Genomic DNA, 20,202 nt, shown 5'->3' with positions numbered 1-20,202 from the left:
AGTAAATGTATGATTGCTGAGAGTCTGGCCGCTAGGACCCCCACTCTGCACAGTCTCAAAATACTGAGTGAATGGAGCAGTAGTGAGCACGTGAGACCACCGCTCCAGTCACCATCTATAGGAGGTCGCACACGCTCGGTACCGTCCCAGTCACCGTCTATAGGAGTGGTGGTCCCACGAGCTCAGAACCGCTCCAGTCACCATCTATAGGAGTGGTGGTCCCACGAGCTCAGTACCGCTCCGGTCACCGTCTATAGGAGAGGTGGTCGCACGCGCTCAGTACAGCTCCAGTCCCCATCTATAGGAGAGGTGGTAGCACGCGCTCGGTACTGGCCCAGTCACCGTCTATAGGAGAGGGGGTCGCACACACTTGGTACCGCTCCAGTCACCGTCTATAGGAGAGGTGGTCGCATGCGCTCGGTACCGCTCCAGTCACCGTCTGTAGGAGTGGTGGTCGCACACGCTCGGTACTAGCCCATTGACCATCTCTAGGAGAAGTCGCACACACCCGGTAGCGGCCTAGTCACCGTCTACAGGAGTGGTGGTCGCACGCGCTCGGTGCTGCTTCAGTCACCGTATATAGGAGTGGTGGTCATATGCGCTCAGTACAGCTCCAGTCACCATCTATAGGAGAGGTGGTCGCACGCGCTCGGTACTGGCCCAGTCACCGTCTATAGGAGATGGGGTCGCACACACTTGGTACCGCTCCAGTCACCGTCTATAGGAGAGGTGGTCGCACGCGCTCGGTACCGCTCCAGTCACCGTCTGTAGGAGTGGTGGTCGCACACGCTCGGTACTAGCCCATTGACCATCTCTAGGAGAAGTCGCACACACCCGGTAGCGGCCTAGTCACCGTCTATAGGAGTGGTAGTCGCACGCGCTCGGTACCACTCCAGTCACTGTCTATACAGTGGTGGCCAAAAGTATTGGAACCCCTGCAATTCTGTCAGATAATACTCAGTTTCTTCCTGAAAATGATTGCAATCACAAATTCTTTGGTCTTATTATCTTCATTTAATTTGCTTGCAAGGAAAAAACACAAAAGAGAATGAAGCAAAAATCAAATCATTGATCATTTCACACAAAACTCCAAAAATGGGCCAGACAAAAGTATTGGCACCCTCAGCCTAATACTTGGTTGCACAACCTTTAGCCAAAATAACTGCGAACAACCGCTTCCGGTAACCATCAATGAGTTTCTTACAATGCTCTGCTGGAATTGTAGACCATTCTTCTTTGGCAAACTGCTCCAGGTCCCTGATATTTGAAGGGTGCCTTCTCCAAACTGCCATTTTGAGATCTCTCCACAGGTGTTCTCTGGGATTCAGGTCTGGACTCATTGCTGGCCACCTTAGAAGTCTCCAGTGCTTTCTCTCAAACCATTTTATAGCGCTTTTGGAAGTGTGTTTTGGGTCATTGTCCTGCTGGAAGACCCATGACCTCTGAGGCAGACCCAGCTTTCTCACACTGGGCCCTACATTATGCTGCAAAATTTGTTGGTAGTCTTCAGACTTCATAATGCCATCCACACAGTCAAGCAGTCCAGTGCCAGAGGCAGCAAAGCAACCCCAAAACATCAGGGAACCTCCGCCATGTTTGACTGTAGGAACCATGTTCTTTTCTTTGAATGCCTCTTTTTTTTCCTGTACACTCTATGTTGATGCTTTTTCCCAAAAAGCTCTACTTTTGTCTCATCTGACCAGAGAACATTCTTCCAAAACGTTCTAGGCTTTCTCAGGTAAGTTTTGGCAAACTCCAGCCTGTCTTTTTTATGTCTCGGGGTAAGAAGTGGGGTCTTCCTGGGTATCCTACCATACAGTCCCTTTTCATTCAGATGCCGACGGATAGTACGGGTTGACACTGTTGTACCCTCGGACTGCAGGGCAGCTTGAACTTGTTTGGATGTTAGTCGAGGTTCTTTATCCACCATCCGCACAATCTTGCATTGAAATCTCTCGTCAATTTTTCTTTTCCGTCCACATCTAGGGAGGTTAGCCACAGTGCCATGGGCTTTACACTTCTTGATGACACTGCGCACGGAAGACACAGGAACATTCAGGTCTTTGGAGATGGACTTGTAGCCTTGAGATTGCTCATGCTTCCTCACAATTTGGTTTCTCAAGTCCTCAGACAGTTCTTTGGTCTTCTTTCTTTTCTCCCTGCTCAATGTGGTTCACACAAGGACACAGGACAGAGTTTGAGTCAACTTTAATCCATGTTAACTGGCTGCAAGTGTGATTTAGTTATTGCCAACACCTGTTAGGTGCCACAGGTAAGTTACAGGTGCTGTTAATTACATGAATTAGAGAAGCATCACATGATTTTTCAAAGGGTGCCAATACTTTTGTCCACCCCCTTTTTTAGGTTTGGTGTGGAATTATATGCAATTTGGCTTTAGGACAATTCTTTTTGTGTTTTTTTCATTGAAGACAAATTAAATGAAGAGAATAATACCAAAGAATTTGTGATTGCAATCATTTTCAGGAAGAAACAGTATTATCTGACAGAATTGCAGGGGTGCCAATACTTTTGGCCACCACTGTAGGAGTGGTGGTCGCACGCGCTCGGTACCGCTCCAGTCACTGTCTATAGGAGTGGTGGTCGCCCGCGCTCGGTACCGCTCCAGTAACAGTCTATAGGAGTGGTGGTTGCACGCGCTCGGTACCACTCCAGTCACTGTCTATAGGAGTGGTGGGCGCACGTGCTCGGTACAGCTCCAGTCACTGTCTATAGGAGTGGTGGTCGCACGCGCTCGGTACCACTCCAGTCACAGTCTATAGGAATGGTGGTCGCCCGCGCTCGGTACCGCTCCAGTAACCGTCTATAGGAGTGGTGGTCGCCCGCGCTCGGTACCGCTCCAGTCACCATCTATAGGAGTGGTGGTCGCCCGCGCTCGGTACCGCTCCAGTCACGGTCTATAGGAATGGTGGTCGCCCGCGCTCGGTACCGCTCCAGTCACCGTCTATAGGAATGGTGGTCGCCCGCGCTCGGTACCGCTCCAGTAACCGTCTATAGGAGTGGTGGTCGCCCGCGCTCGGTACCGTTCCAGTCACCGTCTATAGGAGAGGTGGTCGCATGCGCTCGGTGCCGCTCCAATCACCGTCTAAAGGAGTGTTGGTCGAACACGCTCAGTACTGCTCTATTCCCACATAAATCAGTCCATCATACATTAATAGGTACCATGTGGTCGGCGATACATGTAGTTTATGTGACAAACCCTTAAAAGATCCCGAGCCTTTTCCTTATTCTATTTACAGGTGGAATACCACTTTAAGGAAATATAAGCGTGCAATCTATCTGTAGAGAAGTGCGAGAGCAATCTGTATCTTCCAGGATATTCCTCATGGCGTCTACATAACACACGACTGCCGGACTGATTGTAAAGGAAGACGTACGCCGCTCCCTCTGAGCTCAGGAACGTCCTAAACAATCCTCGAAACGCGTTTCGCGCTCTTTTCCAGCCGGGCTTTAGTCGCTTACTGCAATTATCCAGACCCAGGCAAATGGCGGAAGCAGAATACAGGAACGCCGGGGCGGCATTTATTGAAACTAGGTCTCCACAAATAATAAGAGGAGGAGGAGGAGGAGGAGGGCGCGTATATATAATGTCCCGGCTGAGAAGGGCGAGGAAATCAATAGCTGCAGACAATCATTTATCAGCAAGGATAAAGGTCGTCATGTTTTGGCTCATTACAAAAGCAGAACCGATAATTACAGGATTCCTAAAGTAATTTTTTAACCCTTAGCCTGCCCACCTCTTAATAGACAGGCCTCCTTAATTTTTCCTTATTATTCTGGTAAATCACTAGCGACCTGCAGAGCCCAGCGGGAGGACTGAAATATACTGTGCCGTAGTGCTCCCATATGTTCAAGGCACCCTCTGGGCTGAGAAGGGTTAATGGACTGTACAATGTAACGCCATTTCTGTCTGCAGCATAAAAAAAAAAAGCTGCTGCCCTTATCCAACCGATGCCATGATGGCGCCCACGGGATACTCCTCCTTGCTCCGGGCCGTCACCTGCATTGTCACCGTGTCTGTCAGAACCAACTTTGCCCGTACCAAGATGTCATGGCCGCCTCGAAATACACCTGTAAAAGAGCCAGAAAGACTCAAAGTAATGGAGAATCTGTAACTACTGTACAACCTAGTCGAGTCACCTAGTAAATACATTATACTACTTATTGGGTACTGAGCCTGTATTATACTCCAGAGCTGCACTCACTATTCTGCTGGTGCAGTCACTGTGTACATACATTACATTACTGATCCTGAGTTACATCCTGTATTATACTCCAGAGCTGCACTCACTATTCTGCTGGTGCAGTCACTGTGTACATACATTACATTACTGATCCTGAGTTACCTCCTGTATTATACTCCAGAGCTGCACTCACTATTCTGCTGGTGGAGTCACTGTGTACATACATTACATTACTGATCCTGAGTTACATCCTGTATTAGGCTATGTGCCCACGATGCAGAAATGCTCCGGATTTTTTCCTGAGCGTTTCTGCATCTCCCTGGCACAAAAAAAGCATGCGGATTGTAAATGCGGATTGTACATGTGTTTTTCCTGCCAGGGACATGCGGATGTGAAGCGTTCTTCACATGCATTTCCGCATGCGGGTTGACAAGCGATTTCCAAGCGATTTTAGCATCACTTGGAAAGTACTTGATAACTTGGTCACATTATATAAATCCATGCAACCAGCATGGATTTATATAGTGTGACCAAGTTAGTTAAAAAAAATAATAAAAAATAAAAAAAACACATTATACTCACCTTCCGATGGCCCCCGGTCTCCTTCTCCGGTCTCCCCGGTAGCTCGCGGTGGTGTAAAAGGACCTTCCATGACGTCATTTAGTCATGTGACAGGTCACGCGACCGCCAACGTCAGCAGTCACGTGACCTGTCACATGACTAAATGACGTCATGGAAGGTCCTTTTAGACCATCGCGAGCCGCCGGGGATCCAGGATGCATCACTATGGAGACTGGGGGCCATCAGAAGGTGAGTATAATGTTTTTCTTTATTTTCAGTTCTTCTTTTTTTTTTTTTTACAGGTACTATGGTACCCGGGTCCGGAGCAGAGTCTCCTCTTCTCCAGACCCGGGTATCATCCGCACATAGAATCGCATAATATCCGCAAGTGCAAATGTAGTCATGCGGATATTAAGCGATTCAATGCAAGTCAATGGCCGCTCTTACGCAAAATAATTGGTAGTGCTGCGGATTTTTCCGCAATGATAATCCGCAGCGGAAATTTCCGCAGCATGTGCACAGCACACGTGGATTATCATTGGGGAACATGGCAGACCTTCTACCAAGCGTTTAAGAGTTTCTGCGGCGGAATTGCCGCTGGAGAAACGCTTAAAAAACGCATAGTGGGCACACAGCCTTATACTCCAGAGCTGCACTCACTATTCTGCTGGTGCAGTCACTGTGTACATACATTACAATACTGATCCTGAGTTACATCCTGTATTATACTCCAGAGCTGCACTCACTATTCTGCTGGTGCAGTCACTGTGTACATACATTACAATACTGATCCTGAGTTACATCCTGTATTATACTCCAGAGCTGCACTCACTATTCTGCTGGTGCAGTCACAGTGTACATACATTACATTACTGATCCTGAGTTACATCCTGTATTATACTCCAGAGCTGCACTCACTATTCTGCTGATGCAGTCACTGTATACATACATTACATTACTGATCCTGAGTTACATCCTGTATTATACTCCAGAGCTGCACTCACTATTCTGCTGGTGCAGTCACTGTGTACATACATTACATTACTGATCCTGAGTTACATCCTATATTATACTCCAGAGCTGCACTCACTATTCTGCTGGTGCAGTCACTGTATACATACATTACATTACTGATCCTGAGTTACATCCTGTATTATACTCCAGAGCTGCACTCACTATTCTGCTGGTACAGTCACTGTGCACATACATTACATTACTGATCCTGAGTTACATCCTGTATTATACTCCAGAGCTGCACTCACTATTCTGCTGGTGCAGTCACTGTATACATACATTACATTACTGATCCTGAGTTACATCCTGTATTATACTCCAGAGCTGCACTCACTATTCTGCTGGTGCAGTCACTGTGTACATACATTACATTACTGATCCTGAGTTACATCCTGTATTATACTCCAGAGCTGCACTCACTATTCTGCTGGTGCAGTCACTGTATACATACATTACATTACTGATCCTGAGTTACATCCTGTATTATACTCCAGAGCTGCACTCACTATTCTGCTGGTGCAGTCACTGTGTACATACATTACATTACTGATCCTGAGTTACATCCTGTATTATACTCCAGAGCTGCACTCACTATTCTGCTGGTGCAGTCACTGTATACATACATTACATTACTGATCCTGAGTTACATCCTGTATTATACTCCAGAGCTGAACTCACTATTCTGCACATTTTATCTAAAAAGTCATTCTCGCTGCCTTAATACTAACTCATATATACAGCTCTGGACATATACAGGGCCATGCTGTTGTTCTATAGAAATATTTCAATATTTGGACCCAGCTCAGAAGACCTTACCTGCCAGGTACAGGGTGTGAGCATTTTTGTTCTCTGGCACTTTATCGGACCTCTCACACGGCTGCATTCCCAGGAACTTTATTACATTTCCAACCGCATCTGTGGATAAAACAATCTCAGTCAGATTTGGCCACGAGATAAGTTAAGAAAACCAAATAATATAGATAAAATACAATATACACGCTCTGCTGATATCCGACCACAGACAACTACTTATCAGTTGCACAGAGAGGTTTTACCTTCCAGAGTTTTGATGGTGGAAAGGTTGAACGTCTCTTCTTTTTCATACTCATCTCCCACCTCGTCCCAAGCGGCACCAAAGTTCGGCTTCAGGACTTTCTGTATATGATCCACCACGGTCACCTCCACGTCCTCCAGCTGCAGAAGAGGAACAAAAACCACTAAATCCAACCCAACTGTATCAGAGACGGATCATCTGCCAGATAAAGTGGTCGGAGACAACTGTCCCCATAGAATAGTTGACTGCTGGCAGGCATACTTCTTACCACTGCTACCCATCAGCTCCTTCCCTGTGGGTAAAAAGTCAGGTAAGACCATTGACATCTACTTACCACGTACTCATCGTCGTAACCCTCCTCGTCGGCTTCGCCAGTGTTAGGATCGCAGTCCTTAACAGTAAACTTCAACATGCAGCTGAATGTGCAGGAATCTGGAAGAGAGGGAGCAAATAAAAAAAGTTTCAAATTAGAGTCTCTCCAGAAGATGGTGAAGTTCAAATAATAATAATAATAATAAAATATAATTATAAGTCCTTACAGGCAGAGAGATCTTCCTCGGGGATAGACAGCAGAGTGTAGCAGGTCCCGGGCTGGTTGTAGGACAGAGACTTCACCGGCACACAGCAGATGACTTCATATCCCTCTATGGGCTCCATCTGTACCGTCACGTTCTCCAGGATCTGATCGTTCAGCGTATTGGTGCAATCGAACTATAAGAAGAGAAAAGGGGTCAGTAAATGTGGACATCAATATTGTGGGCACAGCAGCCACCACCGCGCGAGTCTCACCTGGAACACTATGTGACTGGCGAACGTGTGCTTCGTGCATCGGACCACGTATTCGGTCTCGGATTCGGTAAGGGCCACGGGTTCAGGAGACGACTTGAATAAAGCGCCGAGGCTCTTAAACTCAGGAACAGCAGCAAGTTGCTCTAAAGAAAAGTATAAAAAAAAAAAAAAAAAAAGATGCATTACAGTTGTATGGGACTTTGTAAGAGCGAATGTGCCTAGAAAATCTGGTTTTGTGGTGGAATTCACTTACCTTGGAATATGTCTTGCCTGGTGGACACCACTTTTTCCGGCTGCCTTACTGCTGTGGCTGGTGCATTTTCTAATAAACAAGAGACCGGACTAGTCAGGGCACAAATCAAATAAATGTATAATATATTCCTGAACATGCATGAAATTCTACAAATATTCGATATGTCCGGTCTATAGCTGGTCTTCAGCTTCAATACCAGACGTTGCCCAAAGTGGCAGTTTCCGAACCTTCCTTGCAATCTTAGAAACGTTTATGTTGCTACCAATAAGGCACGAGCAGGACTGCGCTGGGGGAAGAGAGATCGGGCGCATCTATAAAGCAGAATGTCACAGTAATCACAGTGCTGACGATGGGATGACCGACCTGCTCTCTGTTCTGCGATGGGTGCGGTGGCCAATGGCACGGCCTTCAGGTCGAATGGCTTTTCAGAAGGCTCCAGCGTATACTGATGTAACGCCCGCTCCAATCCCGGGACAGACACCGTTAGCCCTGTGATCAGGAAAGAATTAAGACATGTAGCCGTCGTGTCTGGAGCGGCCACTAACGGAAAACATTTACAGGAAATCAATGAACGCACCGTTGAGGATGTAGGAAGAGTTCAGAGCCTTTTGCCTTTGCTCCAAAATGTTCAGATAGAATGTAGCTCGATCTCGCACTTCGTTATCGTCATCCATCACACATCTGGAAAAGACAAAAAAAAATAAAGAAATCTTTACATTATGCACCTTATAGGTGGAAATTGCAAAAAACTGCACCTCCTGTCCCTGGTTGTATCTGGTATTGCTGCTCAGTCCCATTGCAGTAAACACGGCTGGGCTGCAGTACTAGATGTGACCAAAGAGGAGCCATTTTAATTTAATCTCATTTTCATTTCACAGATGAAAAGTTTCCTTCAAAGTCTGAGACAGTTACTGCAACGCAGAACAATACATCGACTTACGTACCTTCTCAACAACACCAAAATGCTGGGCAACACGTCTTCATTTTGAGCACCAAATTTGGCTAAAGCGCTGACAGCACCTACCAGAGAGGATAGCAGAATCAGGATGAAAAAGTCAGGACTTCTATATAAAGCGGAGATCCCGTGCGGCCCTCACCTGCCCGAACCTCCTCGTTCTCCAGTATAACCCTGTTGTAGATGAAGCGGATGTATTTGGATGGACTGCTGGTCCGGGGTCCTTCCTGTCCCAGGAGGTGGAGGATGCGGGTGGCCAAAACGGTGAACTCGCAGTCTTCGATGAACTCGCACAGATGGGACAGTCCGGTCTCTTTGCTTTCTGGATTCTCCTCGATGATACTGATGATACAGTCGACTATGGCTCTCTTGTAGTCAAAGCCGCCCTGTGATCAAAGTATTAAAAAATATCCCTTAAATACTGACCAATTAGTTGCCATCACTTCCAGCAACACACAGAATGGATTTTACCTCTTCTCTTAGCATTGTGAATAAGAAGTTCATCATGACGGCATGCTTCCGGGGATACTTGTGACATAGAGCATTGATCGCTTGTACCACCACCACCTAGAAAACAAAATAAGGGAGCATTAAAATCCAATAAATATATATACAGCTACTGACACAATCATTCTGCTATAAGCTGGAGCTGTCCCTCTTCACTACCAGTCATCTTGTGGCTCTTGAATTTGTAAATTGTAATTTTTGCAGATTAACTCATCTTTAGTGTCCTCCTTGGATAGGTAATTAATGCCTCTTCCCAGCCCGCCCCTTTAATAGAGGATACGATTCACACCTTGAACTCGTCTGAGATTTCAGACATGAAGGATGAGATCTGCTTCATGAGTCGGTCAATGCTGCTCTCGCTGCCCGTCTTCAGCAGCGTGGTGATGGCCAAGGTGGCAATGCTGCGGTTGGAGTCGGTCACCAGATTCTCTAAGTCCAAGTTGCAGGCAGTGACGGCTGATGGGTGTTTCATGGCGACCTGTAACCGTCCAGATAAAGCAATGATCAGTCATCACGGCTATTACTGGAGCTCTTCTGTGACAGCAGATAAGAGCACGGCACCTTGTTCAGCGTCCGGACCGCAGCGTAGCGCAGGGCGGCTTTAGGAGAACTACAAAACAGCTGAAGCACTAAAAAGAAAAAAAAACAGAACCAAAAATGGGTAAAAGTTGTGTTTGGTAATATATAAAGTACAAGCCAAGGCTGCGATAAGAAAAATAGAAGAAATATAAGATGTAAAAGGCGCCTGACTACAAAAAGAGTTCAACTAGTTCCTGAATAATAAGTCACTGACGCCAGAAAAGCCTCACAGCAAACTCGAATATTAACCTCACGGAGACTCAGAAATTATTGCGCTTTCGTATTTTTTTTCTTACTTATTTTTCATCATTTGGATCGCGTGTGGGCTTATTTTTTTTGCAGAATGCGTTATAGTTTTGACTTGAGCCATAAAATGTACAGAAAAATGGGGTGAAATGGTGAAAAAAAACAAAAAACATTTGTCCAAAGCATTTTTTGTTTTAGGAGACTTTTAGGAACTCCGCAATATCAAATAGATCATGCTGTGAGTGATGGGGTTGCAGGGCACAATGGGCACCGGAAAGGTGGCGTTATGCAACCACAGCACTTAAAGAGGTTGTCCATGTCTGATCGGTCGGGGTATGACAACAAGTGCCCATGCCGATCAGCTGTTATCAGTGTCGGGCGGAAGTACTCACTTGTGGAGCTGCGCCATCTTCTGGTAGTGGCTGGGGCTTGATACTACACATCCACCTCCTACTCAAATCAATATGAGGTGGATGTTAGTATCCAGTTCCGCAAGTGAGTACTTCCAGCCGGCGGCCACCGCCGCCACCGATAACAGCTGACTGGCGGGGACGCCGGGTGTTGGAACCAGACTGATCAGACATTGATGACCCATCCTAAGGATAGATCATCAATACTAAAGTAGTGGACGACCTCTTTAAATGCCACCGTAAGATTACTAGCAGCATTTAGGTTGTTAAACAGCAACGATCGGAGCTAACCCTGATCGCTGCCATAAGAAGCAGTTGCTGGCAGTATAACACAGCCATCAGGAGCGGCTCAGCTCACGTATGTCACACGTCGGGCAGGGGTTAACCAGCCTATGGTGCTACTGATCCTACTCACCGGACACAGCGGGTGCCAGCTCTTTGGCAGTGCAGGAAGGCAGGTTAACGATGGCAGAAGCAGCTTCATAAACCACCATTTCATGCTTGTTTCTCAGGCAACTCTCAATGAAATCAAACAGCGGACTGTCCCGGCTGGAAAGGAACATAAAGTTACTACCCATCCTCACACACAATATCCAGGGATTACTGAGTCACTTACTTTCCATCTTCCTCCTCCAGGAGTTTGCTGGCCACCCGGATCATCATACAGTAGGCGAATGGAGACTTCAGGCCGTGACGCATGAACTTACTCAGCATCTTGTTGACGGAGAGACGATCGTTCTTACGGACGTGGTACAGCAATCCCAGAGCGTGGTACTGAGGATCAGAAGGACGGGAGGCGATTATTCCCAATGTGACGAGTTCTGCGATCAGAGTGGGATTTATACAAAGCTCACCTGCACCATGATGTTATCACTGGAGGCCGCTTCCTGCGCTTCATTCACCCAACGCTTCACTACGTCAAAACTGGTCTTCAGCAAGTGCTGAGGGGGTTAAACACCACGGAAAAGAGTCACCATTATGCATCTGCTTAGGTCTAAATGCTAAATAAAGGCTACGTTCACACACTGCGGCAGAAAACCATTGCCGCCGCTGTGGTCTTCTAACTGCTCCTTTACATGATCTCTTCATTTTGCAGGTGTCACCGACGTCTGACTTACCAGGGAGGAGACCAGAGCAGAGCTGGACACGCTCGGCACTTTATCCACGATGGCCTGCTTCATGTAGCGCTCGATGGCCTGCAGCATGGTGCTCTGATGAAATAAGGCGTGACAATGGGAAACTGGGAAAAGGGACGAGAAAACCCAACCGGCAGGAAAAAGGACTTACATCTGTGATCTTACACAAGGCTCTCACTGCCGGACCCCTGTAGCTGTCATCCTTCCCGGTCATGTCTTTGGTTAAACTGCAAGTGAAATATCAACCTATAATCTCCGCCATAAGTTATACTGAATCGTATGTGTCACTTATAACTAATGGCCTGAACATAATGGATGCCGGATCTTACCTACTGGTGACGATGATCACATCCTCAGAGATACTCGACATCTCCTTTATGGTGAGGTAGCACATCCTGCGCAGGGTCGGCTGAGTGAGGAAAATAGGATCAAACTTAATAGGATTGTATTAACAAAGTCCTAAAACTTTCTAATTTACTTTGTGGGTAAATACATCAAAGACAAAAAACGATACGTATCTGGCAAATTATAAGGTGGAGAAGAACAGAGAACGCCTCATTGCAACCCTGGAGCTGGATCTACTCTGCCCGGCGGACAGCACCAGGGCGGCAAACAAATACTTTGTTGCTGTAAGTTGCAGGAATCACTTACGTCATTAGACTGGAACAATTTGGTCATGGCAAAAAAAGCTTCTGTAGCTTCTGTGGCCCCCATGTGCTCACCCTGCGGGAAGAGAAAGGACCAATGTAAGTGCAGTATATAGAGGGGACGTGAACGCAGCTCAGGGAGGAGAGGGCAAAAGAAGAGAAGATCCACCTTAACACCATAATAAATATTAGCAGAGAAAGCACCTATAAAAAAATCATTCTAGCGTTGGACCGGTCAGTGATACAGTGCCTGAGAAAAATTCTTTTAATTTGCATGCAAATGTGGAGGCTTTAGTGCACCCTTGGCGAAGCTGAGAGTTTGGTGCAGCATTACACCCTCCTAACTTTGCATTTTGAGGGTCTTCCCCTGCTTCGGACTGATAGTACCAACTGCCCAGAGTGAGAACACAGCCCCCGCTCGGGCCCCGACAGAGCACGCGCACAGCCCCCGCTCGGGCCCCAACAGCGCACGCGCACAGCCCCCGCTCGGGCCCCAACAGCGCACAGCCCCCAACAGCGCACGGGCACCCGACAACGCACGCGCACAGCCCCCGTTCGGCCCCCGAGAGCGCACGCGCACAGTTTTGGTGCCAGGCCGGGCACGCTCTCCTGAGGATGCCACCCACCACATTTCCAGGTGTCTTGGGTGCAGGACACATACCTGGTTTATCAGATACAGGATCTTAGTCAGGATGTGAGCACATTTTCGGGGATTGATTGGAGTCTCATTAAACAAACGAGCCTAGAATTAAAAACAATAATAGACAATAAGACAATTTGGCCAAATCTGTTACAAATTGGCATTTGTAAGACCCCCCCCAGGGCACAGGTGCAGCATGAAACACCACTGCGGATTTAGTTATGGACATGATGCTGTCAGCTGCGCGTTTCACCTTCTGCATTGTAAAGTGTGAAGGTCGAAGTAAAACCTGCAGCAAAAATTGGCAAAAAATTGCTGCAAATTTTCCGGCCAACATATCTGCAGCCCTACTGTTTGACTGTTTCTCGGGGATTGTAAAGTTTCTCCCCACCATGACGTGCCTGGCAGGAGACAGACTGGTGTGTGACTGAGACATAACACTCACCTCCTGGAGCACGGCACTTTTCTCCAAGTGCTGGAAAGGATTGGAGCTGCCACCTGAAATCCCAGAAACAAAAAGCAACACTTAGTCCGACTGGTAATAAACTAAATAACCCCAGGGGCGTCTGCAGTTCACCACTTAGATCCTGGTATAGTTGAAGACTTATGGTGCCCATACACTAAGAGGAACGTGGGGCAATACTGGAGACTCAGACGTTATGGCCCCGGATTCATCAAAACTTTTATGGCAGAATTCTGGGGTACAAAGCTTGAAAAATTGCACAGTTTTGGTGCCACTGGAGGCTGTGCTACAATAATGAGATTTTTTTTGGCGTGTTCGTGCCATTTTCGCCCAGTTCCGACAAAGTGGGCAGAGCTGGGATGGGACAGGGGCACGGAAACTCCCACATGACTAGTGGTAGCGGTCACTATGCCACATATCTTACTCCGGCATGGATTGGCGCACAGTGAGGTATACGCCGTTCGTCCAGGGCTCCCGATTCATTAAGAGGCGTACATCTGACTCCAGCCCATCTGATAAACACTGGTCTTGATGATTCGGGCCCTATGTTAATGGGGCCCAGAGATTTATTAGGAGCCTTCATCACAAATGACTCATACAAAAAGTAGGCTCAAAAGCAGTTTCATGTAAAAGCCCCTCAAAAGACAAGAGGGCGCTCCCTCCAGAGACCAGGCATCTTTACCATGAGGACTAGTAATCTGTGGAGCAGCTGACCTCAGGAGCTGGTTCTTTACTGTAAGAGCAGTGGCTATACAAAAAGCCAGGAGCCGAGGGAGCTGTCGATGGATTCAAAAAGACTTAGATGCATTTTTGGAAGAAAATAATAAATAATTAACTCATTGTATGAAGTTATTTTCTGAATATTTGGTCCAGTGGATCCACAACTGGACAGTTTGGCTCTTTGTGGCCGCCCGGATCGCCAATCCCTTTCTTCACCATTATTACGTATATAGCTGTGACTACCTCACGTGCGGCGCCATTTTTTTCTGACATCTCTGAAGACACTGACGTTCCCCTTAGAAGTCAATGGCGTTGAACGTGCACTGATCCGATGCGAATAAGCACTTAAAGGGATCATCTGACACCTGTGCACCAGTGCTGAGCGCTGCGAGGACGTTACGACCCACAAACCCCTTTGACCCGGGCACGATTCCTGGCCATTGTGCAGGGTTTCGGGACTCGTGTGGGGACGTAGTGTCATCGGCAGCGATGCAGACATTAGCGTCGCCCGAGGACCCCTTTAATGCTGTGCGGATGGTTATCTTATGATGTCAAAGTCGGGGGGATAAATACGAGTGAGGACCACCCACCATGGGCTTATATAGCATGGACAGAGGCTGCCATCATGGGACATCCCTTTAAGGGAATATTAAAGGGGCACTCTAACAATAAGTGATCCCTGATGCACTGGGTGGGTGATCACATCTAGATAGGAGGGGTCCGAGCGCAGAGACCCCCAATGAGCAGCGTACGCCCCCAACATCTCCACCAGGGGGCCACTCAGAAATCAGAGGAAACTACAGAGAACCCAGGAGTGCACTACAAGTCCCAGCATGCCCCGCAGGGCTGGCACACAGCACGCTGGGACTTGTGGCTCCCCAGCCCGCCCTCCATGCTCGATACAAGGCCGTCATGGCGCCTCAGCCCCCGCCCTGCCCTCTCACCGGACTCCTCGTCCTTCTTATCGAACTTCTTCAGCATCTTCACGACTCCCGTGTACGAGCTCCGCCACTTCCTGCCAGGCTGTCACCGGGACACGTCACCCCTGACAACACAGTCCGCGCATGCGTGCCAGGAAAGGAAGGAGAGGGAACGTCGGGATTCTTAGGCCCGCGCATGCGCGCTTACAGCCCTTTACGACACTGTCGTACGAACGGTTCCCATTCGCCCCTCTGCTAACACGCATGCGCAGTGCTCTGGCTACAAGCTCAGATGGAAGTTCCGGTGTTTCTGCCTCAGTTTAGGTGGAAAAACGCAGCTAATAACGCAGATGTAGAGAAGTCACCAACAAAGATGCAATTTTATTTTTTATTGTTGTTTTTTTTTTAACTTGCTAACATGCATTTTCCACCTTTTTTGTCTCTTTTTTGGTGTTTTTCATTAGTGCCTTATTTCTCTTTTAATTTGCACCTTTTAATGTCTTATTTTATACATATTCGCCTGATATTTTTTAAGTTAGGGCAAAGTTTGGCTTTTCCATATATTTTCGTCCGGTTCCTCAAACACTTCCTTGTAAAAAGTCGAAAAGTTTTTGTACAGATTCCCCTCCCCCTTCTCTGTCCTTTTTTGCACAAATTTTGCTGAGGATATGACTTTTTATACTTTGCGCAAAAATTAATGAATCTCGTTTTGACAAACTTGGCGCAAAAAAAGGGCAACGAGAAAAAGAAGAAAAGTGACTTTAAAATACACACATATGATGCAGCGAGGCCTTTATTTTTATCTTTTTAGTACAAAAAGTCGGTAAAACTTCCCAAATTTTTCTTTTTTAAAAAAAATGTACATGAAATCGCAGCGGCGGGACTGAAGCTAATTTGCGCAAAATTTTAGCAACTTTTTAAAAAGTCGCCACCAAGGAATCATCTGGAAACCTCAATGTCATGCCCACAACGGCAAACATAGAAAAAGGTGAAAACCTATTAGATAGACTTTAAAAAAGGCGAAAATGAATGAATTAAATAAAAAGCACCAAAAAGTAGACAACAAAGGCGCAAATACAATAAAAGAGCATTTTTTATTTTGTGCAGTTTTCTTGAATGAGAAGAAACAATGCACCGACCCAACGTGGATGATATAATTGGTCTTGTTTTGGGTTTTTTTTAACAGTGCCCCTAAAAAATACAACCTGACACGCAAAAAAATAGGCGTGAAAAATTAAGAATTGCGTTAAAAAAAAAAAAAAGCTGCAAATGCAAAAATGACTCGAGGCCATCGGGTTTATGTTTTACCACTTTTGCACAATGTTTGGCGGCTGGATCAGTCTGTTTGTTACAGATGGTACAGGATCGGCTCCTGAGCCTGCGCCATGCAAGCGGCAAATATGTACAGCACCCTGCGTTACGTATCACCTGTCAGCGATGTATATGTTCGACAAAGGGTTAATGGGAGTCAGTGTATATAGCTGTGTAGCCGTACGGTCGCATAGATCTGGAGCTGTAACTTCTAGCCCTCCTGTGGAGATCTGGAGTCCGTACAGGGCAGTCAAGCTTCCGGCTGAGTCAATAAGTATCAGTTTGGCCACGGCCCCACTATCAGTATTTGGTCAGTATTCGCTCAGTATTTTTTCTCAGGAGTTGGGAGCCAAAACCAGGAGTGGGTGATAAATGCAGAATTGGTGACTTGTTTCTATTATACCTTTTCTCTGATTGTTCCTCACCTGGTTTTGGCTCTCACTCCTGAGAAAAAATACTGACCGAATACTGATAGTGGGGCCGTGGCCTTAGTCACCGGCTACTCAACCAGACAAGTCAGGTACTGATCTGATAGAGTAAAAGACGTGAGGCTCGGGTAATATCTGAACCTCCATCGCAGATTCTTCAGAAATTATACCGCAATTTGTAGCTCTATTTTTCCAGAAAAATTAAGGAAACCATGACAGACCCCAATACAAGTCAGTAGGGTATATCGGGTGCTGTTCCTATGATGGAAAAGAAAACTGCAAACATAGGTTTTTTTTTTACAATATTTCCAATCTGTTGCATTGTCACAAAGCTACAACTTCCAAAATGATCCGAAGACCAAAGACAGATCGGAAATCACCGGTAGCAGAACGCACGCTTTTCCCAGATAGAGATGAGCGAACCCGAACTTACAGATTCGAGGTTCTTACCGGACACTGAGTGTCCGATGCAAAACTCTGAACACAGACTTCTCCCATCCGTTTTAATGTTCGGAGCTCCTGGGTAAGTCTGGGAGAGAAATAAATTTTCCAGTTCCAAAGTTCGGGTCCCCATTTTTTTCAATGGGGTTCGGGTTCTGGTTCAAGTTTCTGGTACCCGAACTTTTGAGTAAAGTTCAGGTCGAGTACCAGAACCTTCCACGGGTCCACTCATCCCTATCTATGAGGCTGTTCGGAAGTCAGAGATATATTGCGACCTGAATATCCGTAAAAAAAAGCAGACGTGTCCGTCACAGATCAAATCAATGGATCCATGAAATAATATAACACATGAATGCCGTCCATATGTCATGTAAGTGCTGGGGGGTTTTGCTTTTAATGGGTAAGAAAAGTTTGGAATTTTTATTTCAATTTATTATAAGAAAACATTTCTTGTATAAAGGAACACAACGGATCAAAAAGGCTGAAAATCGGATCCAGAACCTTGATGAAAAAAATGTCAGTTTTTTTCTCCTAGGATAAAACAAAAAGTTCCAAATGAGGCGTTAGTCCTTATCAGTAGCACCGGCCACAATGGGCCACATGTGAAGCGCTGCAGACAGTCAGTGTGGTAGAAGGCAGGGGACATCCTCAATGTATAGGATTGCCCTGCGTAAGATCTTTGGAGGTCCGGACATTCTCCATATCCGCCTTACACATTACTCTCTATCACCTTTGTAAATTCCAAAAATATCCAAGCTAATAACACTGCAACTTCCTACTATATAGAGATATATATGTACGGGCAAGGGCCTACCATGTCGGTGGTCTGCCAGGAACATGGCTTCCAGAATGAAATGCCCCCCTGGAGCGGCAGCGATCCCCACGTCCTCCTCCTGTATGAGACGTCTGTACTTTGAACAATGTCTCCCTGTGTCACCTAAGACCAAAGCTTATCTGAACCTGGGGATTAACCCTTTAATCGCTGACAGTGAGAATCAGATGATGTCATCTTAGCGAACGCCTCGGACAATGTAAAAACCTTGGAATTTTACCCCTTAAATCTCTTTATACTAAAAATTATTTTTAAACTCTCGATGTAACTATTGAGAGTAAAATGTAAAAAGGGTCACCCAAACAATAAGCGGTTTACACCATCACCTGCCTTTGGCAACTCCAGCGAACAGCTGATACCTGATGGCAAATACTTGTATCCCTTAGTATCATTCAGTTCCATTGCCCCCCCCCCCGGTGTATAACCTCCGGCCCCCCACCCCGCCAGTGTATAATGTCCGGCCCCACTGCCTCCGGTGTATAACCCCAGGCCCCCCTTGTATATAACCTCCGGCCCCCCACCCCGCCAGTGTATAATGTCCGGCCCCACTGCCTCCGGTGTATAACCCCAGGTCCCCCCTTGTATATAACCTCTGGCCCCCCACCAGTGTATAATGTCCGGCCCCACTGCCTCCGGTGTATAACCCCAGGCCCCCCTTGTATATAACCTCCGGCCCCCCACCCCACCAGTGTATAATGTCCGGCCCCACTGCCTCCGGTGTATAACCCCAGGCCCCCCTTGTACATAACCTCCGGCCCCCCACCCCACCAGTGTATAATGCCCGGCCCCACTGCCTCCGGTGTATAACCCCAGGCCCCCCTTGTACATAACCTCCGGCCCCCCGCCCCACCAGTGTATAATGCCCGGCCCCACTGCCTCCGGTGTATAACCCCAGGCCCCCCTTGTACATAACCTCCGGTCCCCCACCCCACCAGTGTATAATGCCCGGCCCCACTGCCTCCGGTGTATAACCCCAGGCCCCCCTTGTATATAACCTCCGGCCCCCCGCCCCACCAGTGTATAATGCCCGGCCCCACTGCCTCCGGTGTATAACCCCAGGCCCCCCTTGTACATAACCTCCGGTCCCCCACCCCACCAGTGTATAATGCCCGGCCCCACTGCCTCCGGTGTATAACCCCAGGCCCCCCTTGTATATAACCTCTGGCCCCCCGCCCCACCAGTGTATAATGCCCGGCCCCACTGCCTCCGGTGTATAACCCCAGGCCCCCCTTGTATATAACCTCTGGCCCCCCACCCCACCAGTGTATAATGCCCGGCCCCACTGCCTCCGGTGTATAACCCCAGGCCCCCCTTGTATATAACCTCTGGCCCCCTGCCCCACCAGTGTATAATGCCCGGCCCCACTGCCTCCGGTGTATAACCCCAGGCCCCCCTTGTATATAACCTCCGGCCCCCCACCCCACCAGTGTATAATGCCCGGCCCCACTGCCTCCGGTGTATAACCCCAGGCCCCCCTTGTATATAACCTCCGGCCCCCCACCCCACCAGTGTATAATGCCCGGCCCCACTGCCTCCGGTGTATAACCCCAGGCCCCCCTTGTATATAACCTCTGGCCCCCCGCCCCACCAGTGTATAATGCCCGGCCCCACTGCCTCCGGTGTATAACCCCAGGCCCCCCTTGTATATAACCTCTGGCCCCCCACCCCACCAGTGTATAATGCCCGGCCCCACTGCCTCCGGTGTATAACCCCAGGCCCCCCTTGTATATAACCTCTGGCCCCCTGCCCCACCAGTGTATAATGCCCGGCCCCACTGCCTCCGGTGTATAACCCCAGGCCCCCCTTGTATATAACCTCCGGCCCCCCACCCCACCAGTGTATAATGCCCGGCCCCACTGCCTCCGGTGTATAACCCCAGGCCCCCCTTGTATATAACCTCCGGCCCCCCACCCCACCAGTGTATAATGCCCGGCCCCACTGCCTCCGGTGTATAACCCCAGGCCCCCCTTGTATATAACCTCCGGCCCCCCACCCCACCAGTGTATAATGCCCGGCCCCACTGCCTCCGGTGTATAACCCCAGGCCCCCCTTGTATATAACCTCTGGCCCCCCGCCATGCCATCTGTCTTTACT

At 47.9% G+C, this 20,202-nt stretch overlaps 1 protein-coding gene across 2 annotated transcripts; it reads right to left on the bottom strand.

Annotated features, from left to right (window-relative positions):
* Positions 1–3,518: 3,518 nt before the first annotated feature.
* Positions 3,519–18,211, bottom strand: COPG1 (COPI coat complex subunit gamma 1). Of its 2 annotated transcripts, none has more exons than XM_073644919.1 (24): positions 18,091–18,211; positions 13,439–13,491; positions 13,015–13,095; positions 12,358–12,429; positions 12,036–12,115; positions 11,858–11,933; positions 11,689–11,781; positions 11,425–11,511; positions 11,187–11,344; positions 10,986–11,119; positions 9,897–9,964; positions 9,625–9,813; positions 9,300–9,395; positions 8,971–9,214; positions 8,818–8,893; positions 8,451–8,554; positions 8,237–8,362; positions 7,874–7,942; positions 7,621–7,763; positions 7,371–7,542; positions 7,166–7,263; positions 6,833–6,971; positions 6,594–6,692; positions 3,519–4,089 (listed from the first exon to the last, which is right to left on the bottom strand). In XM_073644919.1, the coding sequence occupies exons 1-24, from the start codon at positions 18,113–18,115 to the stop codon at positions 3,959–3,961; spliced, it is 2,613 nt and encodes an 870-aa protein (XP_073501020.1). In that variant the 5' UTR covers positions 18,116–18,211; the 3' UTR covers positions 3,519–3,958. The 2 variants fall into 2 exon arrangements, with proteins under 2 accessions (XP_073501020.1, XP_073501019.1); XM_073644918.1 differs by lacking the exon at positions 18,091–18,211 and adding an exon at positions 15,121–15,286.
* Positions 18,212–20,202: the final 1,991 nt, after the last annotated feature.

The sequence above is a fragment of the Phyllobates terribilis genome, unplaced genomic scaffold, assembly GCF_046119375.1.
Source record: "Phyllobates terribilis strain yellow unplaced genomic scaffold, ASM4611937v1 Scaffold_8__6_contigs__length_399053987, whole genome shotgun sequence".
NCBI classification, from domain to species: Eukaryota; Metazoa; Chordata; class Amphibia; order Anura; family Dendrobatidae; genus Phyllobates; species Phyllobates terribilis.
This window is presented reverse-complemented; position numbering and strand designations above follow the sequence as displayed.